The 26,427-nt window shown below is 36.1% G+C and overlaps 1 protein-coding gene across 1 annotated transcript; it reads left to right on the top strand.

The window, feature by feature from the left end:
• Positions 1-702: 702 nt before the first annotated feature.
• On the top strand, positions 703-25,613 carry LOC127651606 (serine/threonine-protein kinase/endoribonuclease IRE1-like). Its single transcript, XM_052137517.1, has 22 exons — positions 703-1,003; positions 3,994-4,111; positions 4,471-4,504; positions 4,588-4,660; positions 4,749-4,821; positions 5,607-5,729; positions 6,146-6,250; positions 9,201-9,468; positions 11,146-11,224; positions 11,313-11,466; positions 15,493-15,620; positions 16,168-16,296; positions 16,799-17,018; positions 17,261-17,351; positions 17,867-18,056; positions 19,759-19,858; positions 20,092-20,291; positions 21,267-21,414; positions 22,824-22,951; positions 23,062-23,185; positions 23,628-23,695; positions 24,604-25,613. The coding sequence occupies exons 1-22, from the start codon at positions 938-940 to the stop codon at positions 24,772-24,774; spliced, it is 2,790 nt and encodes a 929-aa protein (XP_051993477.1). The 5' UTR covers positions 703-937; the 3' UTR covers positions 24,775-25,613.
• Positions 25,614-26,427: the final 814 nt, after the last annotated feature.

Raw genomic sequence — 26,427 nt, 5'->3', positions numbered from 1 at the left:
TACTCTGCATGAACACCTTTATGAACTTGAGGGGAATTGACTTCATGCATACACTACAAATGGGTTTGACAACAGTTGAAGTAATTGCAAAAATGGCACAAAAATTGTTTCCTAATTCAATCAAATCTAAACATTTTTTTAGGTAAGCTTAAGTGTCTATATACTTTTTGGGGCCACTGAATATGTTATTACTATTAATAATAATATTAATATATATATATATATATATATATATATATATATATATATATATATATATATATATATATAACCTGTATATGTTGTATATATGTTACTAAATATGCTGGTATATCTACTGTTAATCATTATCTACATTATTCTTGTACATTTTTAAATGACGAAACAAAAATGTCTAAACATGAATGACTAAACAAAGATGGCATAAAGGATGGCATACATTCCAGCATGTCATTTTACTGAATTAGTCGATGAGAGAGAATATTCTATGTTGAACTTCCAAAGTCTCTGTTTTAGAAAAAAGGGAACTAACTGTGCTGTCATCAGGGCAACACTGTTATTGTTCCACGTGTTTTTAAATGACATCCACTTTTCTCGAAACCCCGCCTTTCAACTCATTGCAGCAAGACGCCATTGGTCATACGTGCCGTCGGACAGACATGGCCGCGCCTTCTCATTTTTACTCTAGGCTGTTTGATTTGAGTGACATCACCAGTTCCGTCCCAACGCGGAAATGTGTAATATTTGTTATAGTATTAGGTATAGTATTATATGATCAGTTGTCTGGCTTGTAACGGTTGTACAGTAAATTAATCAGCATGCTGTTGTGAAGTTTTTCCGGTACTTTGTGATAATGGCGTTTTGTTGGAGTTTAGAGCCTATTCGACCTTAGTATGTATTAACTGACACGCACCAAGAACACGCAACTTTAACCACTGACATAACTGTCAAAATCAGGATGAGAATTATGGACCGGAGACAAATGTTGCTGTTGTTGCTCTGCCTCGCGGGAATCGTGCAACAGGTAAAATCAAGGCTCCAGATCTCATGTGTTTACCACTTCGTGTTGCTAGTAACCATTGGGAATTCATGGGATATGTGTGATGAGCTATTTTTGGCATGTTTAGGGGAGCCAGTGGCCCCCGGAATGATGGCAGAATGACAGCATTGGGAGGTCCGATTTATTTGAGCGAATCGGATCAGTCGGATGGTTCGTTCAAAATTAACCTGTTAAAAGATTCAAACGGGAACTAAATGCTAACGTATGTTAATATAATTTATGAAGTTAAAGTGTTAATTATTCCCGATATTTAAAAAAAAAAAAAATACTGTTTCACCTCACTGCCATTTTTACTTGAAATTGTTCAACTCTAGAGATAGGCCTACTGTCACTTTGTTTATCGGTTCGACCAGTAAAAATAATCTGTTCATGCGTGGTGATCATACAGTATATTTTGCATATAAAGAATCGGTTCAATTGAATCGGACAACAGGGCGAGTTTTCCGTGCACTGAATTTCAGTAGCAACGATTTGGAAGATGGCTCTAGGCAACATTATTAGTTCTTTATGCTCATTTCTATTTGTGCTTGTTCCGCGTGAACTTTAATATTAAATGAACCTGAGCACGACGCCCTTATAAGATCGCGCGTTTTGTATTGAGAGCTCGCGCGAAGCATCGTTCCTGGAGCTGGTGTATGTGAATGGCAAGACGATTTAGATTTTAATACACCCAGCGTTACTCATTGTAACTGTATTTTTAAGCATACTAGTCATATTAGAGAGCTCTACAATATATTATCTACTAGTAAGAATTTCAAGTACAGATCGGCCTATTATAGATTTTTTTTTTTTACTCAAAATAATTATAAATACAGAGCTCTATAATTAAAGTTTTGCTAGTAAGAAGAATGCAATTCCAGAGCTCTACAATTGAATTACAGATTTCTGTTGCAACTAGTAAAATTTCCAGTTAATGAGTTCTGCAATTCGATTCTTACTAGGAAAAATATCAGTTACAGAGCTCTCTTACTAGAATTATTACTAGGACACACTAGAAAAATTTAACTGAAGAGCGCTCAATTGAAATTCTTTTAAACATTTAATTGTAGAGTTCAGTAATTAAAAATGAATATGAGTCAGTCAAAACAAATGACAAGTAAATGTTCAATTGTAGAGCTATTTTATTAGGATTCTTACTTGCAAAAATCCAGTTAGCGAGCTCTATAATTGAAATTTGTACGTGTAAAAATGCAATAATGATGAGTAATGCTGGGAAAATGTAAAAGATATGTGTATGATTTGGAATAATTCAAAGCTCAGGCAATGGCAAGGAGAGCAGAACATTATTATGCTGAAAGAAAGTAGGAGTAAGACATGAGTGTGCATTTGAGTGTGTATTAAATGAGTGGCCTAGATCACACAAGTTCAACGGCTGGGCTTCATGTTCAACATCTTTAGTTTGAACTGAGTGAATATCACTACAAGTTTTCTTTTTGTCCTTAGGGTAAATATATGGTATCCACTCAAATAATAATAATACGAATATACAAACATAAATAATAATAAAATAATACAGGGTTGGTCAGGGTGGTCAGATATATCTCTTACAGTAATGAGCTGAATTTATGTGTAGGAATGTACATATGTTCAGAATATACAGTATGTACATAAATATGTTTTTTGTTTCAAATGTGATTAATAATTTTTGTATATCTAGCATGTATTATATTCCAGTGATAATTCTATTATATGTAAGTATTTCATAAATAGGGATTATTTCCTAAGCAAAATATATGTAATTAGGTATATTGGTATATGAATTGCAAGCCTCAAAACTCCACCTCAAAATGTAATAAGAAGAGAAAATCTAGAAAAATATTAATTGGAGGAAAGGAAGGAATGTAATCATGAAATATTTAGAAAAAGGAATAACAAGATTTAAAAATGTTAATTAGAGCAAGGGTCACAAGAAATATAAATACTGAAGAAAAAATGCAATTAAAACTTAATTAAGTCAGGCAGTTTTTGGTAAATACAGGAGTGGCCTGAATGACTGTAAAGCAGGATATCCTGGTTAATAGCCGTTTTCTGTTACCTGAATACACAAACATATACATCTCTCTCTCTCTCTCTCTCTCTCTCTCTCTCTCTCTCTAAGGATATTTCAGGCTACATATCAGGTTGCAATTATTTTCATCTTTACAGTGTGGTGTTTGAGTATGTTGTAGTATAGTTAAAGGGATAATTCACCCCAAAATGGAAATTCTCTCATCATTTACTCACCCTCATGCAATCCCAGACGTGTATGACTTTCTTTCTTCTGCTGAACATAGATTTTTTGAAGAAAATCTCAGCTCTGTAGGTGCATTCGATGCAAATGAATGGTGGCCAGAACTTTGAAGGTCTAAAAGCATATAAAGGCAGCAAAAAAGTAATCCACATGACTCCAGTGTTTTAATCAATGTCTTCTGAAGCTATATAATAGGTGTGGGCAAAAAAAAAAATGTTTGCTATAAAAGCTAGAAAGCTTTTCACATTATTCGTCTTTTGTTTTTGGCAATTTGCATTCTTTGTACATATTTCCACATACTGGTCTGGGCAGTGAAAGATGTAGATTTTTAGTAAACAAGGACATATTATATTAATTTGCTTCTCGCCCACACCTATCATATAATTTCTAAAGACATGGATTTCACCACTGGAGTTGTATGGATTACATTTATGCTGCCTTTATGTGCGTTTTTGTGCTTCAAAGTTCTGGTCACCATTCAGGTGCATTGAATGGACATACAGAGCTGAGATATTTTTCTAAAAGTCACATTTCTAGGTAACATTTAAGAAAGAAAGTCATATATATCTGGGATGGCATGAGGATGAGTAAATCATGAGAGAACTAAAATTTTAGGTTGAACCAACACTTTAAATGTGTTTTATTCTTGTTGCAAATGCAAATCAGTAAATGTCTCCAGGCTTGAACAGGTCAAGGTGATTTGATGTTATGGTTTCTCTCACAGTGTGAGGGAGGAAGTTCAGTTTCTCTTCCAGAATCTCTGCTCTTTGTTTCTACACTGGATGGAAGTCTACATGCTGTCAGTAAACAGACAGGAGACATCAAATGGACACTAAAGGAAGGTATGTGTTGTATCAAAATCCATGCTTGGGAGTGTGCATTATGTTTTTGAGATTCTCTGTTATCTTCTTCAATATAAAATGGATTGCTCCGATACTGGATGCTGGATGCAGTTCAGTTCCTGCTATGCTAAAATACAATATAGTAACATCTTTGACACAATGCACCTGTTTTACAGCACTATTCATTTTAGTTCACATGTTAAGGATTATATCTTCTAGTGGATAAATACAATTTTCTTCATAAAATAAGGTTTTAGTGAAAAATGTTGCCCTTCATTTTTTTTATTATGTTGCAGTCTGTATCTGTAGGATAAGTACCTGCCAAACAACTTCTATAACAATTTCAATCTCTTTCCTAGATCCCATCATACAGATTCCTGTCTATTTTCAGAAGTAAGTGTTTAAAAGCTTCAGAAACAAGATATATTATATGTGTGTATTAAGCCATTTGACCTAAAGTGGGTTTTCTCTTGTAGGCCAGGCTTTCTCCCAGATCCCAATGATGGCAGTCTGTATGTACTTGGAGGCAAACACAAAGAGGGTCTTATGGTGAGTGTATTTATGAGAAAGTGGGAGATTTAATGTATTATACAGTATCCATACTCTTTACGTATTTATGCACTCATTTTGTTTATAGAAACTACCATTCACAATTCCAGAACTAGTCCAGTCATCTCCGTGCAGAAGTTCAGATGGAGTTCTCTACACAGGTAACTTGAAACATGTTTGTGTGTTTGTTAGATTTAAAGGGATAGTTCACCCAAAAATGTAAATTCTCTCATTACTTACTCACCCCTCATGTCATCCCAGATGTGTATGACTTTCTTTCTTCTGCTGAACTCAAACAAAGATTTTTAGAAGAATATCTCAGCTCTGTTGGTCCATACAATACAAGTGTTTTTTTTAGTGAATCTAAAATTTTCTAGTCTTGCTCCACTCTGAAATTAGATACTTTGTTTTCTGTGAGTGCTTGTATAGAGTAAAACATTATATTATACAGGAAGTCTGTCCATTGAGAAAAACCAAAATAAATTTCTAAGCATCAATCCATGTCAAATCAGATGAGCTGTTGCTGCACAGACCCATCCAACATTGTCAAATGAGTGCCTCAAAATGAGCAAAATATTTTACTATACCCTTGTTCATGATTTGGATTTTCATAATTGAAAAAGATCAAATTATTTATTAGTATCCTTGGTCTTCTACTGAGTGCAATTAATGCCCCAATACCACCCACAATTTTTTAATTTTTACAAATTTAGGGGCACATTATGAATCTGTTTGTATCCTGAGGAGACTATGAACCATTACTACTTGAAGGGTTTGTCTATGTACCGGTATCTACCAATTTGTATGAGGCCACCAATAATAGCTCTTAAGATGACTCACAAACAACTCGAAAATCATGGAAACCCTTAAAGCAAGTTTATGAAATGATCTGTGAAATGCTGCATACCTTTAGTTTTCTCATTCATTGTATAGTGTATATTTCCAGGTAAAAAGCAGGACACTTGGTTTGTGGTGGATCCTAAGACAGGCGAAAAGCAGACAAGCCTGAGCACTTCCTCTGCAGATTCGATCTGCCCCTCTGCCCCTCTACTGTACATTGGTCGCACAGGTCAGAACAAACATTGCTTCTCTATTACAACCCAACACACTCATGCTTGTGCATTTCTGTTCATTTTCACACCCAATTCCACTTTAAAGAGGGCTGTATACACACTAAGTCATTCTCACACTGCATACCTCTGCTTCATTATAGTATGTAGTCATTTATCAAACACTTTTACCCAAAGTGATTTACAGTACAACTGTTACAGGAACAACCCCCCTTGATTTTGAATGCCCTGCTCAAGGGTATAATGGAGATAGCTTATGTCTTGTTCCTTGCAGGGATCCAGCAACTTTTAAAGCTATAACCACTATAATCACTTTTTGCTGCCTGTGTGTATACAATATATATGTGCTGTAATGGCCATTGACTTCCTATTTATTTGTCCATAATTCACTCATATATCCTGTATCTGTGTGCAGAATATATGATCACCATGTATGATACAAAGACTCAGGAACTCCACTGGAATGCCACCTACAATGACTACTCCGCCCCTCTCTATGACGACAAGAAATATGAATATAGTAGGTTTTACACATTGCATGAACATGCAAAATTTTGGAATGTTTAAATATTAGGGGTGTAAACATTCATTGATACATTGCTATATATTGACCTGGCAATGAATATTTAATAACTCAGTTACAGATTTTAATAATAAATTATCATTGCCATAATAATACCCTATATATTATGTGTAAATTTGTATGCAATTATATTTTATAAATAATAATAATAATAATAAGTTATCTATTTTTGGAAGTAATAATCAGCCTATTTTTGGTTCTTTATTCTAAATCCACTGTGGTGTAAATCAGGGGCCTTTAACAGGGGGTCCGTGACCCGTGATCGTAATCTTGACCAACCATTTTGGAGATTTCGGTCTTTCCCCATTCACTGGCATGCCATTTGTTTGCATAGCTTAAAATAGCTCCCCAGGAGCGTTCCAAATATGGCTGCAGAGTGAACTGACTTGCTAAAAAGACTTTGGCAAGCCTCAAGCCAGTTTATTTCGAAGGAATGTAATTGTATTTACTGTTGATTTTTTCATTTACATTTGCATTGTGCTTATTTTTAAAAGAATTATTCGACAAACACAAAAGCAAAGAAGGCACAATATATAGAGGGAGAAACATGAGGGAATGGTGCAGACAATCAAACTGACAAGGACAAACAAGGTGGAAAAAACAAAGAAGAGCGCATGGCATACAAAAACACAAAACTGAGAGAAACATATTAACTGATAACAGGAAGGAGAGGGCTTTCAGCCAGAGGTTGTGACATTATCTGTCTGTCTGTCTGTTTGTCTGTCTGTCTATCTATCTGTCTGTCTGTCTGTCTTTTTCTTTTTATTAAGGAGCGGGTATGGAACAGTGATTATCAAGGAAAATTAGAAATGTCATTTTGTGTCAGAAAAGTTGCAGACCCTTGCTGTACATTATTTAATGATTATTTCAGTAGCTTTGTGTAACAAATCAGGTTCTTAATGTGTAAAGGAGGAAGCAGGGACCGGGTGAACAGTCCACGTCAGACATTTAACAAACGCTTTTCAGCATCACATTCAATACACGCACTGCTTTTCAGCAGACACATTCTAAATGAAGACATACACACACAGACAGCTTTGTGCATCTCTCTCTCGATCTGCAGCTCCAGCTCCATCTTATCCTTCTCCTCGGTTGATGGCGATCCTTCTCCCCCAGCCATCCCACATCGCTCGGGCATGCCCCCCGTTTGCCACACTTTGCAATATAAACATCATTAAATATGTACAATGGCTGCCAAAAGTTTTGAATAATGTACAGGTTTTGCTCTTATGGAAAGAAATTGGTACTTTTATTCACCAAAGTGGCATTCAACTGATCACAGTGTATAGTCAGAGCATTAATAATGGGGAAAATTACTTTTACAATTTGAAAATAAATGTCAGAACTTCTTAAACTACTTCAAAGAGTTCTCGTCAAAAACTCCTCCATGTGCAGCAATGACAGCTTTGCAGATCCTTGGCATTCTAGCTGTCAGTTTGTCCAGATACTCAAGTGACATTTCACCCACGCTTCCTGTAGCATCTTACGGTCAAGCTAAGTTTTAATATTAAGTTTCAAAAGTGGCTATTTCTTTGTAATTCTTCCCATAAGTCCTGCATCCCTGAGTCTTCTATTTACTGTTATACATGAAACTGGTGTTGAGCATGTAGAATTCAATGAAGCTGTCAGCTGAGGACATGTGAGACATCTATTTCTCAAACTAGAGACTCTGATGATTGTTTAGTTGTACATCTGGCTTTCCACATCTCTTTCTGTCTTTGTTAGAGCCTGTTGTCCTTTGACTTTAAAGACTGTAGTGTGCAACTTTGTATGAAATCTTAAGTTTTTGGGGAAAATTCAAGCATTGTGTAGCCTTAATTCCTCAAAACAATGATTGACTGACAAGTTTCTAGAGAAGTGTTTCTTTTTTTGCCATTTTGGACCTAATATTGACCTTAAGACATGCCAGTCTATTGCATGCTGTGGCAACTCAAAAACAAACACAAAGACAATGTTAAGTTTCATTTAACAAACCAAATAGCTTTCAACTGTGTTTGATATAATGACAAGTGATTTTCTAGTACCAAATTAGCAATTTAGCATGATTACTCAATGATAAGGTGTTGGAGTGATGGCTGCTGGAAATGGGGCCTGTCTAGATTTGACCAAACAGTATTTTTCAAATAGTGATGGAACCAATTTCCTTCCAAAACAGCAAAATCTGTACATTATTCCAAACTTTTGGCCACCAGTGTACATACAATAATATGGAAGCCTACAATACTCATTTTATAGCCATAAAACGCAACACTCAATTTAATAATACAATACGTATGTAACAGAGGTCCCAGCTCCACCTCTCTACCCAACAAGGGGTTTTTGACCCAAAAATGATTGAAGACCCCTGGTGTAAAGTGTCCATCCATTAACATTTTGTCTTCAGCAGGGCTGGGTAAAAATATAGATTTTCCAATTAATCACCATATTCATATACATCCAGATATTGATTCTTAAAATCCCAGGAGCATTCATTTTCTTTTAAAGTTTTAAAGTTGACTTCAGTCGATTATTAGGCTAAATCTGTTAAATAAGCAGCAATTGTAGCCCTGTTTTTATTTTTTTAATTAATATTTTTGTACTGTACCAAGTTGAAAGGTTCCTTGTATAATTTTACAGCTGAATCAATGTTGAATAGAGAGCTTGTGAATCTGAATCGAATCAACTATGGAAATCTGTATCAATACTCAGCCTTAGTCTTCAAATTTATCTTTTAATAATTATGATACATTTTGAAAAAATAAAATCTCAGATTTCTTGATTCATCACATCATTTAGTATAGATTCACAACTGCATCAAATAATTGACAGACAAATATTTACATCCCTAGTTAATATGCTAGGAGTGATTACTGATGTTTGGTTGCTGGTATGTGTGTGTTTCACACAGAGATGTCTCACTTTGCATCCAGTGGGGATGGTCTGGTGGTCACGGTGGATCGAGACTCTGGTGAGGTTTTGTGGATGCAGAAGTTTGATTCTCCAGTGGCAGGGTTTTACCTCTGGAGTCAGGACAGTCTGCGGCGAGCACCTCACCTGACAGTCGCGACAGAAACCCTACGTTACCTGACCTTCACTGCAGAAAATACGCAGTCCCACACCATGAAGTGGACCTACCAGTTCACAAAGGAGCAGCATAGCACCAACACTCAGCTAGTGTAAGAAACATTCCCAGAGAAAGACTTTTAATCTTACAGTGGTATTTTAAAACACTTGTATTATATGGAGCATTTTCCTGCTATTTTTAAAGAATTGAATGCAATGAATAAAATTAATATTAAAACGTCATTAACCACTTAATTTTCACAAAGTGTCTGCAGAAATATGCTCTAAAATTACATTATTCAGTTTTCCTTTTCATTAACATAACATTTTGAAATTGGCTGTGCTCATGAAAATTTAAATTAAAAAATAAAAGATGAAATAAAAAATACAATTAAAGCTGAACTTTCCATTTTAATTTGAATATTGGCACTATTATTGCATAGCTCACCCAAAAATGAAAATTCTCTCATGATTTACTCATCCTCCTGGCATCCCAGATGTGTATGACTTTCTTTCTTATGTATAACACAAATTAAGATTTTTAAAAGAATATCTCAGCTCTGTAGGTCCTCACAATGGAAGTGAATGGATGCCAACATGAAGCTCCAAAATACACATAAAGGCAGCATAAAAGTAATCCATATGACTCCAGTGGTTAAATCTATGTATTCAGACACTATATGATATGAGATATGTGTAGGTGAGTAATTTGTGTAAGTAATTTCTATCATAAATTCTCCTCTCTTCCCAGTAGTGGGTGATATGCATTAAGACTGTGAATCACCAAAAACAGAAGAAGAAAAATGGGAAAGTGAAACCAGAGATTCTTTTAATTACTGAGATAACATCCTCCGCAGATCTATCATAGGAGAGAGCATAACAGTGAACTAGCATGTTAGTAAGTCACCATTTGCATATACCATACAAATAAATGGGGAGAGCCATAAAGAATAAGAATCAGAATGAGCTTTATTGCCAAATACTGTATGCTTACACACAGAAGGAATTTGTCATGGTGACAGAAGCTTCCAGTGCAAAGAGAATGCAACCATATATACATACATACAAACATATACATTTTAATAATGGAGTTGTCTGGAGTACTTTGATTTAGCCCTTATGTGGATTTTGGCACACATTCACTTTTACAGAGCTGAGAAATTCTTCTAAAAATCTTCTTTTGAGTTCATCAGATGAAAGAAGTTCATGCACATCTGGGATGGCATGAGGGTAAACCATGAGAGCATTTTCATTTTTGTGTGAACTATCCATTTAAGAAAATGCTTTTGGGAAAAAAATATCCATTTCGTTTTCATATTTGCCTTTTCATTTTAATCTTGGCTATCTTTCATCAATATTGCAGAGAAATTGGCATGTCAAATCAGCAATGGCATTTTAGTTTTTAATTTGAGAGGGACGATATATTGGCAATTTGAAAATGAAAATAAAATGTTTTTAATTTTATCGCATATTTTGCAGACACTGTGGAAAATGAATGGTTAATGAGGTTTTAATTTTAATCACGGCATTCGTTTATTTTAAATGGCAGGGGGGGGGGGGGAACTCAACCGTATTAGTGTTTCTTGTTAACTCAACTTTAAAGTAAATAATTTAAATAATTAACTAATAATTTAATATTTTAAGTAATTTATTCAGGTTCCATTGATAAAGTTTGGGATACCCTGATTTTAAGGATAACTGATTAAAGCAAATAACAACAAACTTAATCAAAAGATTACTGATGTTTTTTATTGTAATAAATGATTGTTTGTGTGCGTATATCTCAATAGTCCCACTCTCTATGTTGGCAAGACGGACTCTCATCTCTATGCTTCTACCTCCCTTGTACACCAAGGAGTGGCAATAGTGGTAAGTTCTGCTGTCCATTTGATAAATATTTTTTAAGAAAACAAAGAAATACTTAAATTTGATTAAACTTGTCCTGTTACCATGGCAGCCAAAAGGTCTAACTCTGGCTCGTATTGAGGGGCCAGTCACATCTGAAGTCACAATGGGGAATGGACTGGCCGAGTGCGAGATCATGCCCAGCACGGATGTGAAATATCCACCAGGAAGCACCAGATCCCTGCAGAATCACTGGCTGCTGATTGGTACGGCCTACTCACACACTTGCACGCACATCATGTATGTTTGTGCATACTTCAAGATAAATCCATTTGTAATGCCACAGTCCATTTGTTCACCCTGACTCTGTCTTAAAAAATATTGTCATATTCTTATTGTAACAATAAGAGAAACAACTTACTGAAGTGCAAAGTGTAGTGTTGTTGGAGCACGTATTCTTTTGACATAAAAGGGCTGCAATGCTCCTGTCGGTACACACACAGGTTCGAGCCCTGTCTGTGTAATTTCCTGATCCACACACACTTACTCTTTTTACTTTACTATCTAAAAAAGGCAAAAATAATATAGTAGAAGCTCAAATGAAAATCAAATGTGATTAATTAAATGAGTAATTAAAGTGATAGTTCACCCAAAAATGTAAATGCTCTCATTGTTTACTCACCCTCATGCCATCCCAGATGTGTATGACTTTCTTTATTCTGCTGAACTCAAATGAAGATTTTTAGAAGAAAATATCAGCTCTGTAGGTCCTTACAATGCATGTGAATTGTGATCAGAACTTTTAAGCTCCAAAAAGGACATAAAAGCAGCATCAAATTAATCCATACCACTCCATAGGTTAAATCCATGCGTTCAGAAGAGTTATGATAGGTGTGGTTGAGAAACAGATCAATATTTAAGATATTTTTATACTGTTAATCTCCACTGTCATTTCACGTTCTTTTTTGTTTGTTTTTGGCAATTTACATTCTTTGCGCATAGCACTTGCTGAGCAAGGAGGAGAATGTGTAGTAAAAAAGAAATAACGATCTGTTTCTTCACCCACATCTACCAAAACGCTTCAAAATATATGGATTTAACCACTGGAGTCTTATGGATTCATTTTGTGCTGCCTTTATGTCCTTTCTGGACCTTCAAAGATTTAATCACATATGCTTGCACTGAATGGACCTACAAAGCTGAGATATTCTTCTAAAAATCTTTGTGTTCAATGTTCAAATTAATACATTTACTGAATTATTATTTATATATACAGTTGAAGTCAGAAGTTTACATACACCTTATCAAATACGTTTAATCTCAGCTTTTCACAATTCCTGACATTTAATCGTAGAAAACATTCCCTGTCTTAGGTCAGTTAGGATCATTACTTTATTTTAACAATTTGAAATGTCAGAATAATAGTAGAGAATGGTTTATTTCAGATTTGATTTCTTTCATCACATTCCCAGTGGGTCAGAAGTTTACATACACTTTGTTAGTATATGTCAGCATTGCCTTTAAATTGTTTAACTTGGATCAACCGTTTTGGGTAACCTTCCACAATAAGTTGCTGGAATTCTGGCCCATTCCTACAGACAGAACTGGTGTAACTGAGTCAGGTTTGTAGGCCTCCTTGCTTGCACGCACATTTTCAGTTCTGCCCAGACATTTTCTATCGGGTTGAGGTCAGGGCTTTGTGATGGCCAGTCCAATACCTTGACTTTGTTGTCCAGAAGCCATTTTGCCACAAATATGGAGGTATGCTTGGGGTCATTGTCCATTTGGAAGACCCATTTGCAACCAAGCTTTAACTTTCTGGCTGATGTCTTGAGATGTTGCTTCAATATACAGTATCCACATAATTTTCCTTTCTCATGATGCCATCTAGTTTGTGAAGTGCACCAGTCCCTCCTGCAGCAAAGCACCCCCACAACATGATGCTCCCACCCCCATGCTTCACGGTTGGTATGGTGTTCTTCGGCATGCAAGCCTCATCCTTTGCTTCCAAACATAACAATGGTCATTATGGCCAAACAGTTACATTTTTGTTTCATCAGACCAGAGGACATTTCTCCAAAAAGTAAGATCTTTGTCCCCATGTGCACTTGAAAACTGTAGTCTGGCTTTTTAATGGTGGTTTTGGAGCAGTGTCTTCTTTCTTGCTGAGCAGCTTTTCAGGTTGTGTTGATAAAGGACTTGTTTTACTGTGGATATAGATACTTGTCTACCTGTTTCCTCCAGTATCTTCACAAGGTCCTTTGCTGTTGTTCTGCGATTGATTTGCACTTTTCTTACCAAACTACATTCATCTCTAGGAGACTGAATGCATCTCCTTCCTGAGCGGTATGATGGCATGGTGTATATACTTGCATACTATTGTTTGTACAGATGAATGTGGTACCTTCAGGCATTTGGAAATTGTGCCCAAGGATGAACCAGACTTGTGGAGGTCCACAATGTTTTTTTCTGAGGTCTTGGCTGACTTCGTTTGATTTTTCCATGATGTGAAGCAAAGAGGCACTGAATTTGAAGGTAGGCCTTAAAATACATCCACAGATACACCTCTAATTGACTCCAATTAGCCTATCAGAAGCGAACTGGCTAATTGCCTAAAGGTTGACAACATTTTCTGGAATTTTCCAAGCTGCTTAAAGGCACATTTAACTTAGTGTATGTAAACTTCTGACCTCCTGGAATTGTGATATAATCAATTAAACGTGAAACAATCTGTCTGTAAACAATTGTTGGAACAATTGCTCATGTCATGCACAAAGTAGATGTCCTAAATTACTTGCCAAATCTAGTTTGCTAATATGAAATCTGTGGAGTTTTAATGACTTTAACCTAAGTTTATGTAAACTTCTGACTTCAACTGTGTATGTATTTATATATATATACACTCACCTAAAGGATTATTAGGAACACCATACTAATACTGTGTTTGACCCCCTTTCGACTTCAGAACTGCCTTAATTCTACGTGGCATTGATTCAACAAGGTGCTGAAAGCATTCTTTAGAAATGTTGGCCCATATTGATAGGATAGCATCTTGCAGTTGATGGAGATTTTTGGGGTGCACATCAGGGCATGAAGCTCCCGTTCCACCACATCCCAAAGATGCTCTATTGGGTTGAGATCTGGTGACTGTGGGGGCCATTTTAGTACAGTGAACTCAATGTCATGTTAAAGAAACCAATTTGAAATGATTCGAGCTTTGTGACATGGTGCATTATCCTGCTGGAAGTAGCCATCAGAGGATGGGTACATGGTGGCCATAAAGGGATGGACATGGTCAGAAACAATGCTCAGGTAGGCCGTGGCATTTAAACGATGCCCAATTGGCACTAAGGGGCCTAAAGTGTGCCAAGAAAACATCCCCCACACCATTACACCACCACCACCAGCCTGCACAGTGGTAACATGGCATGATGGATCCATGTTCTTATTCTGTTTACGCCAAATTCTGACTCTACCATCTGAATGTCTCAACAGAAATCGAGACTCATCAGACCAGGCAACATTTTTCCAGTCTTCAACTGTCCAATTTTGGTGAGCTCTTGCAAATTGTAGCCTCTTTTTCCTATTCAGTAGTGGAGATGAGTGGTACCGGTGGGGTCTTCTGCTGTTGTAGCCCATCCGCCTCAAGGTTGTGCGTGTTGTGGCTTCACAAATGCTTTGCTGCATACCTCGGTTGTAGCGAGTGGTTATTTCAGGCAAAGTTGCTCTTCTATCAGCTTGAATCAGTTGGCCAATTCTCCTCTGACCTCTAGCATCAACAAGGCATTTTTAGCCCACAGGACTGCCGCATACTGGATGTATTTCCTTTTCACACCATTCTTTGTAAACCCTAGAAATGGTTGTGCGTGAAAATCCCAGTAACTGAGCAGATTGTGAAATACTCAGACCGGCCCGTCTGGCACCAACAACCATGTCACGCTCAAAATTGCTTAAATCACCTTTCTTTCCCATTCTGACATTCAGTTTGGAGTTCAGGAGATTGTCTTGACCAGGACCACACCCCTAAATGCATTGAAGCAACTGCCATGTGATTGGTTGATTAGATAATTGCATTAATGAGAAATTGAACAGGTGTTCCTAATAATCCTTTAGGTGAGTGTATATATGTAATACAGATAATTTTTTGGATTTTATCACCAAAATATACTTGCAGAAAAACTGATATCAGTTGGTTATTGTTTGCAATGAGTTTTAATATTCGTTCAACCAATATTAGTTATGTTTTAGAAACAATGCATGGTGCATATGTACGTGTGTGTTTGTATGGACAGGTCACCATGCAGTCCCTCCTTTGGCTCACACCACCATGTTGAGAGATTTCCCAGAGAACCTGCAGCGCTCTGGTGATGTCATCCCACCTCGAGGTCCTGGATCTTCTTTCCGTCCTTCATCTCAACCAGTGAGTCAAATGCACGGTTCCACTTGCAAGGATTGTTTCACCCAAAACCAAAAATTCTTCATTTACAGTACTTACCTTCATGTCCTTCCAAATCTGGATGACTCCTTTTCTTTTGTGGAACACAAAAAGAGAAATTTACAAGAATGCCCAAGCTGCTCTTTTCCATATAACACAAATGGATTTACACAGCAAAGCACCAAAAGTGACACCATTAAAATATGTTGTAGGTCTCCAATCTCATTCGTGCTTGTTGACACTGTAATTTGCTGCCTTAATACATGAAGTGCCACATTTGGCATCAATGGTATTTGGTCACTAGACACAAGAATCGATAATGTTTGAATTTTTAAGCATGGTAGATTGTTTTTAGCAGGTATTTCAGTGAGCATCACTTAACTGATATAAGTGTTTTTTTAGTTGGTTATGGTTATACGTTTTAAGGTTCAGATAATGGAGTCTACAGTTGATTGTTGAAATCTCATGCATGACAAAACTGCAAGCATGCCACAAAAGGTCCAAGCACAAACTTGTCATGTTTTGTTTACAGTTGCCACCGGTAACACACCACAGCTCTTCTCATGTGTTGCCTGACTCGTTAAACTCTGACCCCATGACTGTGCTGGTGGTGACACTGCTGTTGGGAGCCTGGATCGCCTTTCTACTGACACACAAAAGGGTGAATAAGAGAACGTGTTTGTGTATTAGTGCTCTGAATTCGTTAATCTTGTATGTCTTTAAAAGAAAATCCTAATTAATGCTCTTTTCAGGGTTCCCACAGTCATGGAAATATCAGGGAATTTTTAAATTGTGATTTCCAGGCTTTAAAAAAGTAATTCATGAAGAACTTGATTCAATCTAAAAAAGTCATGGAAATTTCTGTAGACATTTTTCTAGTTATGCTTAGCTCTAAAAAAAATCCATCAAGTAGAAATTGCTCTTTGTGAGTGCATTCTCAATAAGATTAGTTTTGGTTTTTTATCACAAACAACTGAAGAAGAAAAAAAAAAGCATTTGTCAAATTCATAGGTCAAAGGGTAGGAACCCTCTCCTGACATTCTGATGGTAGCTGATATACTATAGCCATAGTTATCATTAATATTAAAGTATTAGAGAGGAAATTAATGAGTTTAATTTTTAGATGGCAGAACTTTGTTTTTATTTTAATCTTTTTTAATCAGCCAGTCAAAATATCCCAGAGATCTGAAGAGCCAATGGAATCCAACCCTCTGCCTGGTGAGATCAATCAAATTGCTTTAAGAGAACCCAACACTTCACCCTCATCATCCTCCTACAACAACAACAGCCATTCAGAGAAGACTAGTTCTGTTGCATCCAATCAAACCAAGCCTTTCTCAAGCAAAGACTCCGCCCCAATAACAACAGCTAGCCAATCAGAGAGTACGTAGACTATTCTGTATCTATACTATACATTTTTCCTTGTTTATCTATAATAAGCAATAAATGACATTTATAAACATGGATATTGTTCACTAAAACGTCATTTTCAATTTTATGACAAGATCCAGTAATTTAATTGGAACATATTTAGGCACTCATGTCAGGTGTATCAGTTCTTAGAAACTTTTCTTCCCATTACATAGCATTTTCTCACTTGTAACTTGCATATGAATGTTTTTTAGATGAACAGCTAGAAGTGGTGGAAGTTGGCAAAATCTCTTTCATTCCTTCTGAGGTGCTAGGCCATGGCACAGAGGGAACATTTGTTTTCCGGTGGGTTATCATGGAGTAGGAAATTGGTTTGCCCTTACTTTCTTTTTCTCATCTAACATTGTGTGCAGAGAGGACATTTTTGTACATTACATGCAGTTTCTGCTGTAAGCTGTTAAATTCTGATTTCTGATTGTTTGAGCTTTACCCTTAAAGAGACAGTTCACCTGAAAAGTGGAAATTTGTCACCATTTCCTCACTCTTATGATTGTTTCATCACTTTTTTCTTCTTCCATGGAACACAAAAGATGTTAGGCAGAACGATAGCCTCAGTCACCATTCACTCTCGTTGCATCTTTTGTCTATATAATTAAAGTGAATGGTGACTGAGGATGGCTTACATTCTGTCATCTCCTTTTGTGTTCCACAGGATAAAGAAAGTCATACAGATTAACAACAACATGAGGATGAGTAAATGATGACAGAATTGATGGCATTTTTGGGTGTACTATCTCTTGAATTCACTGGTCTTATTCAAGCCAACTTGAACAGTGTGTGTATTCACCATATGCATGCAGGGGTCATTTTGACAGTCGGCGTGTGGCAGTGAAGCGGATCCTCCCGGAATGTGTGGAATTTGCTGAGCGAGAGGTTCAGCTCCTTCGTGAATCAGACGAACATCCCAACGTCATCCGTTACTTTTGCACAGAGCGGGACAGACAGTTCACTTATATTGCCATTGAACTGTGTGCCGCTACACTCCAACAGGTGTGTGTGGGGTGGGACTAACTGTTTTTTTCTAACAATGGAAGATGGGGTAGTGTTCAGGAAACCTGTTTTAAAACAGTCATTATTTTTGCAATTCTGTGGGGTGACTTTAGTGGTGCAGAATTTGTACACTTTAACCACAAATTTAAATGTATAATTAAAAACAAAATAGCGTCCACAGCAAAAAAGAAATAAAATTAATTAAATTAGGCTTATTTTTAAAACAAGAAAATTAACTGCCAATGGAACAAGTCAAAATACACTTAAAGGGATAGTTCACCCAAAAATGAATATTCTTTTATCATTTGCTTACCCTCATGCCATCCAAGATGAGTGACTTTCTTTCTTCTTCTGAATACAAACAAATATTTTTAGAAGATATCTCAGCTCTGTAGGTTCTCACAGTGCAACTGAATGGGTACCAACATGTTGAAGCTCCAAAAAGCACATACAGTGCAGCATTAAAGTAATCCATAAAACTATAGTGGTTTAATCTATGTCTTCAAAATTGATATAATTGGGGTGGGTGAGAAACAGATAAAAATGTAAGTCCTTTTTTGCTATATATTCTCCTCCTTGCCTAGTAGGTGGTGATATGCACTACAAATGCCAAATTAGCAAAAACAACTTATGAAGTGGATATTTAAAGTAAAAAAGGACTTAAATATGAATCTGTTTATCTAATATTATTAATATAATATTATTAATAATACTATATTAATCTAAATATCACCCCTGTCATATGGACCTTCAAAAATGTTATACCCATTCACTTGCATTGTGTGGACCAACAGAGCTGAGATGTTCTTCTAAAAATCAGCAGAAGAAAGAGTCCTATGCATCTTGGATGGCATGAGGATGAGTAAACGATGAGATAATTTACATTTTTGGGTGACCTTTTCCTTTAAATGCAAAAACTTTCTCTGACAACTTGTCTTAATATCTTATGCAAATTTAACTTCTCAAGTTAATGTATCTTTTAAGGAATTAAAGGAATAATTTATCCAAAAACATTTACTTAGCCTCGTGTTGTTCTAACCCTGTATGACTTTCTCTTGTCTGTTGAACTCAAAAGGACTCAGTCATCATTAACTAATATTGCATGGGGAAAATCTAATAGAAAATGTAATGGTGACTCATGCTGTCAGTCCCTAACATCTCTTTTTGTGTTCCACATAAGTTAAACATGTTTGGAACAACATCAGGGTGAGTAAAATTAACAAAAAAGTAAAGAATTTGTGAAGAAAATTTAGAATTGTAATTTTTGGGTGAACTATCCCTTTAAGGATATTTAAGTAGTTTTATTCAAAAACAAGTCCAAGATACTGAATAAGAATAGGACTTATGCATTTTACCACTAATTCAAAATAGTTCAAAATACACTTATATTCTTGAACTCGCCCTAATATAAAGAATGTGATATAATATGAGTTGTATTTTTATGTAAGTTTGCTTCTTTGGCAAATGTATCTTATTTTAAATATGTTTAGTTTAACTCAAAACATGACAAAGTAACTGATTAAAAATAGGACTTCTGGCAGGATGCCACTTCTAAGCCAACAATAGAATTTTTTTTACTTAATTTACTGTATTATGACTATAATTATAAGTTTATTAAACTAAACAATGTCATCAAAAATGATCAATATTCAGTTTAAACTTTATTGTCATAAATACAACGTGGTTGTTCTATGTGTTGCAGTACGTGGAGGACCCAAGCTGTCCTCACTCAGGTCTGAACCCTGTGTCCCTACTTGAGCAGACCATGTGTGGCCTTAGTCACCTGCACTCCCTAAACATCGGTGAGTCACTGCTGCCATAGCAACTGTTTCACATAGGATCCTCCTTCCTGTTGCAACTACATTAAAATACATCATGGTTCCACATAGCATTACTGCATTGCATGTATGTTTATTCATTGTTATTGAGTAACTGGATGGTGATGGCATATATGCCTGCATGTACTTGGAACATATGCATGTTGTAATCATCTATTACATGATGTCCCTTCATGTCTCTTGCGTCTCTGACTCAGTCCATAGGGATTTAAAGCCACGGAATATTTTGCTCACTCTCCCGGGGGGACTGGGTCGAGTCCGGGCAGTGATCTCAGATTTCGGCTTATGTAAGAAGCTTCCAGATGGTCGCCATAGTTTCAGCCTACGCTCAGGAATACCAGGAACCGAAGGCTGGATTGCCCCAGAATTACTCATAAATGCTTCAAAAGGAAACCCTGTATGAAAAACACATATATATATATGTGTGTGAGTGTGTGTGTGTGTGTGTGTGTGTGTGTGTGTGTGTGTGTATATATATATGTGTGTGAGTGTGTGTGTGTGTGTGTGTGTGTGTGTGTGTGTGTGTGTGTGTGTGTGTGTGTGTGTGTATATATATATATATATATATATATATATATATGTATATATGTATGTATGTGTGTGTGTGTGTGTGTGTGTGTGTGTGTGTGTGTGTGTGTGTGTGTGTGTGTGTGTACAGTACTGTGCAACAGTTTTAGGCACTTGTGAAAAATTTTGCATAGTGAGGATTTCTTCAAAAATAATGACATAAATAGTTTTAATTTATCACTTAATGTCATACAAAGTCCAGTAAACATAAAAAAAGCTAAATTAATATTCGGTGTGACCAACTTTGCCTTCAAAACAGCACCAATTCTCCTAGGTACACGTAGACATGGTTTTTCTTGGTTGTGGGCAGAATTTGCCACAGTTCTTCTATCTATTCCGGCTGTCTCAATTGCTTCTGCCTCTTTATGTAATCTCAGACTGACCCGATGTTCAGCGGGGGGCTTTGTGGGGGCAATGACATCTGTTGCAGGGCTCCCTGTTCTTCTATTCAATTAATTTCTATTTGCAGAAGTAATGTTTGGGAGTCTAACATTTATATTTCCTATTGACACACTAAAGCTGAAGATATAAATAAACATCTTAAGACAAATGCTTTTGTGAAACATCTTATATAAGATTTATAAGACTTTTGCGCATTACTGTATGTGTATATACAGTATATACTGTACATACAATATATATGTGTGTGCATATGTGTGTATTTGTATGTATATATATATATATATATATATATATATATATATACACTGTACAGTACATATATAAACTATGTACTGTATATTAGCCTGATACACAAATTTTTTTGTACTAAATTTGACAACTTTGTCTATTTTTCTTTCTTTAGACGAGTGCAGTGGACATCTTCTCAGCAGGATGTGTGTTTTATTATGTGACGTCAAAAGGACAGCATCCATTTGGTGACACTCTTCGCCGTCAAGCTAATATTCTCTGTGGAGACTATAGCCTCAACCACTTTATTGAGGATATACATGGTGTGTGTACTAGCATCTATGTGTTTTTTAATTTCATGTGTCTGATTTGTTTAGACACTTTAATAACTAGCATGGAGATCAAATTTTTCATAAATTACTGTACTTCTCAAAGTGGGTTTGCAAAGTTTGAGAGCGTTTAACACTTATGTAGATTGATCGGCCAGGCCAAACCATTTGTAAATATTTGGCCATTTAGAAATTATCATCACCGGTCCATACACTTGAACACAGAGAAGTGGATACGAGCACTTAATATTATTCAGTTCTGCTCTTGAAACGCTATTTGACCAATCAAATTAGTGGACCAGAACTGTTGTTAGGGCTGTCAATCGATCAAATTGTTAATTTAATTAATTAAATGATGTGTCGATTAATTAATTGCAATTAAGTGCACATCCATATTTACTGTGAAAGGCCCCCAAATAAAGGTAATTTAGAATATTAATTTAATAATTATTATACATTTATAATTTATAATAAAAATGGTATATAATAAATATTATTATTCAGACAATTCAAATACATGATGTCACGTACATATATTGTGGCAATAGATAAGTAAAGCATTTAGACAATACAAGAAGTTTTATTCTGACAGAATTTTAAAAGTCAAATTATAATTATTTTTATTTCCATTAAACCCTGTTATGTGCTCTATTTTTAATTGTTGGTCTGTGAGTGTCTTAATTTGACTGGAGTGAATGGAGTCCTAGGCAGGGCCGCATTAAGGTACCCAGTGTTTACCCCTCCACTGGGCCCTGCTAGCCGACTGACAGGGGGAGAGGGGGGGGGACTGGTGGAGGGGGCATGGTTTACTCCCTCTTCATGCGTTTACATGCGTATTTCTGCGAAAGTTGAGGGGGGAGAGTAGCGTGACGAATGCCACGACTGGACTCCGCCAGCAGCTATATCCTACTCCATTGGTTTGACAATGTGCATTCCCTGTACAGTTAGAGTGCTGACTGCCCCCTACTGCATCAAGGTGGTGCATCAAGCTTGACTTGCTCCGATAGTAGGAACATTTCATATTACAAAATTAACGTACAGGTTGGGGGCATGATTAATAGTTGTTTATTTTTTTACCTGTTATTTTTCATTTAATTAATCGCACGTAATGAATGTGTTAAATTGAAGCCCTAATACTTAATAACACCATGTCCATAACAGCATTATTTTATTTGTTAAAAAATGCATATTGTTCGACTCGCTGAATGTTTTGCTGTCCGACCGGCCTCTTTGGGATTTAGCAAAACTCCCCCTTTTTGCACCCATTTGAGTTGCATATTTTGCATATCCTGTTTCTACACCCCTCATAAGTGCATTATTATAATGTTACATCACCTAATTAATATTCATGAGCCAAGCTGACAAGATTTATTAATGTTTTATTCTTGTTTTAATGTTTATAGAGGATGTGATTGGCAGAGATCTGATTGAGCGGATGATCAGTGCAGAACCAGAGATTCGCCCCTCAGCAGCGTCCATCCTCAAACATCCATTCTTCTGGAGCCCAGAGAAACAGCTGCAGTTCTTTCAGGTGTGTATGCGTGTTCACTGACGCTTATGAAAGGATCTGCTAAAAGAGAATCAGCTTGCAGTGTTTTTAGTGAATCTAACTATGGTGTGAATTGTGTTGTTTGGCTTTAGGATGTAAGTGACAGAATAGAGAAGGAGCCAGCAGAAAGCAATGTAGTGGTCCGCCTGGAGACCTCCGGCAGATCTGTAGTAAGAACTAACTGGAGGATGCACATATCAGCACCATTACAGGCTGGTAAGCAATGCAACCACTGTTCTTTAAAATTATAAATGAAAATGTTGGATTTTTGATTAAATGTAATAAATGGTGTTTCATCTTAAAGGTGAAGTGTGTATTTTTTATGTTAAAATACTTTTTCCTCTCAGTTTAATGGTCAGTTGATCATTGCTTGGTGTGTTTTAGCTGTCTGACTTGTCAACTTCTGGCTTAACCAATGGCATTAGTTTGAGGCGGGACTACCTGTTTTTGCTCCAAACAATGGCAGACTTCACATTTAAGTGGAAACACAATTCATTACTCACACTCACAAAACTGTTTCAGAAATAATCATTATTTTGCAATTGTGTTTGGCATGACTAGTGGCACAGAAATGGAACACTTCACCTTGAAATATCTTCCTATCATAGCTACAGTATTTACATGCCTGATATAATGTTTTATGTTTCCCATCTGGCAGATCTAAGAAAATTTCGCACATATAAAGGAAACTCTGTGAGAGACTTATTAAGAGCAATGAGAAATAAAGTAAGTGCTTAAACTTGAAAAACTAAATGAAAAGTTCACCCAAAAATGAAAATTGTCTCATCATTTACTCATCCCAGATGTGTATGACTTTCTTTCTTCTGCAGAACACAAACAGGGATGATTTTTAGAAAAATATTTTAGCTCTGTATGTTCTTACAATGCAAGTAAATGGTGGCCAAACCTTTGTTGCTCCAAAAAGCATATATAAATGCAGTGTAAAATAATCCATATGACTACAGGGGTTAAATCTGTCTTCAGAAGCAATAGGTGTGGATGAGAAACGGGTCAATATTTAAGTAATTTTTTACTTTAAATATCCACATTGAAAGTGCTCTTCTCTCCTAAGAGTTCTTCTTCTTTTGTTTTTGGCGATTTGATTTCTTAGTGCATATCACCACCTACTGGGCAGCAAGGGGAATTTATAGTAAACAAGTAGTTAAATAATTATCTGTTTCTTACCCACACCTATCGTATCTAGTCAGAAGACATGGATTTAACCACTGGAGTTGTATGGATTACTTTTATGCTGCCTTTATGTGCTTTTTTGAGCATTGTATGGAAATACAGAGCTGAGATAATCTTTAGAAATCTTTGTTTTTGTTCATCAGAAAAAGTTCTACACAACTGGGATGGCATGAGGGTGAGTACTGATGGGAGAATTTTAATTTTTGGGTAAATTATTCCTTTAAATAATTACTTTAAGGGCTGACAGCTGCAGTCACCATTCAAATTCATTGCATCTTTTTTGTTCTATGCATGAAAGCGAATTGTGACTGTGGCTATCATTCTGCCTAACATCACATTTTGTCTTCCGTGAAAGAATGAAAGTCATACGGGAGCAACATGAGGGTGTGAATCTGTCAGTAATCACAGCAAAATACATTGTTTCTGTGTATTTTTTTTAACAGAAACATCATTACCATGAACTCCCTCCAGAGGTTCAAACAGCTCTCGGTGAAGTCCCTGATGGCTTTGTGGTGTATTTTACCTCCCGTTTCCCACGGTTACTGCTACACACACATTCAGCAATTAGCATCTGTGCCCCAGAGAGACTCTTTCATCCCTACTACCACCACTAAACGCCTGCAACATCTCCAAAGACTCATGCTTATTTGTTCTGAGTGATGACGGTGCAGCCGGTGGCAACCAGACATCACTTCAGTATATTACGATGGACTTCAGAGGATGAACTGATGCCAACTCCAACCATACGACATGGGATACTTCATAAGCCAATGCCAGAACCTTGGATTTTGGATATCACCGAAATGACCAGCCAGTTGAACTGCGATGCACCTCACTGATCTCTGCCTGAATCAACTTGGTCTAATGATGCACTACACTCCTGAAATGGAATACATAGACTATCAATGAATTGCCAACAAAAGCCTTCATCAGCCAACTAACAAAGGACAATTGAATTTATGTGAACTACTGCAGTTAATCCAGGATGGACTGCAAAGACATTAGTCATTAATCTTACAGTTCATAGTAAATCTTTGTTTAAACACTTGCCCTTAACACTTATTTAGTTTACGCATTTTAAACCATGACTTGCACTGCACATAAATAAGTAATATTGGCATTATATCCATGATGTGGTGGGGAACTGGCCCCCACAGTGAGTCTGGTTACTCCCTAGGTTATTTTTCTCCATTAACCAACATCTTTTGGAGTTTTGTGTTCCTTGCCACAGTCGCCTTCAGCATGTGCACTGGGATTCTAAATACAATTATTATTTAATTATTTATTTTTATACTAAATTTACAATCATATTTCATCAAACTACATAATGATGACTTTACAGATATTACAGTTTCATTTTCTGTTAATGCATGATTTTCTGTAAAGCTGCTTTGAACCGATGTGTGTCATGGAAAGCGCTATACAAATAAAAATGACTTGACTTGTTCTTGCACTGGATTGGATTGGGAAAATTGATTCATGGATATTGATTCATATAATACACAAGATATTTTATGCCAATGCTTTTATAGAGGCTCAGATAATGTTTGAAGAACAGATCTTAGGTCAGATTACAAAACCATTATTAATATTTTTATATTCAGGAAATAAAGCTATGTTACACCCTGAAGAGCCATAAACATTGCGGTAGATTATAAACCAAGAATATTCTGTTATCTGAGTCTTATTGAAAACTTAAGTGTTCACTTATAGGTATTTATTTGGATCCGATAAACTGTGACTAAATAATGGCAAAGAAGATGCAACTTTCAGATATTTATTTATTTTTTTACTTTGTGTGGTTTTTATTTAAGCTCCATGCTACTTTTATGAATGTATTAGTCCGTTAGGAATTAAAATTTCATCCTTCACTCTGAGTGTTATAGCTTTAAAACAAAAATGTGGTGTTATACATTATAATTTTGATAACAATGGCAGTTCCCTAAGTATTCTTTAGAGCCTGTTATATACCTAAAGAATGCCTATATTGCACAGTTTTGAAGCATTTAACATCACTCAGTATTTTTTATACTGCAAGTTTAAAAAAATACTTGTATATAAATTAAGTTTCAAAGATTTTTGCCATAAAAAATACCAAAGAAATACAAGTGCTTTTGTATTTATATCCAATGAAGAGTAACATATATATTATTTTTATATGATTATATTTTACCAAAACTTCTGTGCTATTTAAACAAATTGTTGAAGTGTCACAGTTCTGTTGGCTCACACACACATATATATATATATATATATATATATATATA

The sequence above is a fragment of the Xyrauchen texanus genome, chromosome 11 (genome assembly GCF_025860055.1).
Source record: "Xyrauchen texanus isolate HMW12.3.18 chromosome 11, RBS_HiC_50CHRs, whole genome shotgun sequence".
NCBI classification, from domain to species: Eukaryota; Metazoa; Chordata; class Actinopteri; order Cypriniformes; family Catostomidae; genus Xyrauchen; species Xyrauchen texanus.
The sequence above is the reverse complement of the archived record's forward strand: the minus strand, read 5'-3'. Positions and strand labels throughout refer to the sequence as shown.

What these genes read in the sequence shown, in the direction of transcription:
- LOC127651606 (XM_052137517.1), top strand. Translation starts at nt 938, where the DNA reads ATGAGAATTATGGACCGGAGACAAATGTTGCTGTTGTTGCTCTGCCTC. An exon ending in CAAATGGACACTAAAGGAAG is followed by an intron (nt 4,112 to 4,470) that starts GTATGTGTTGTA and finishes TCTCTTTCCTAG; the next exon opens with ATCCCATCATACAGATTCCT. An exon ending in ATTCCTGTCTATTTTCAGAA is followed by an intron (nt 4,505 to 4,587) that starts GTAAGTGTTTAA and finishes TTTCTCTTGTAG; the next exon opens with GCCAGGCTTTCTCCCAGATC.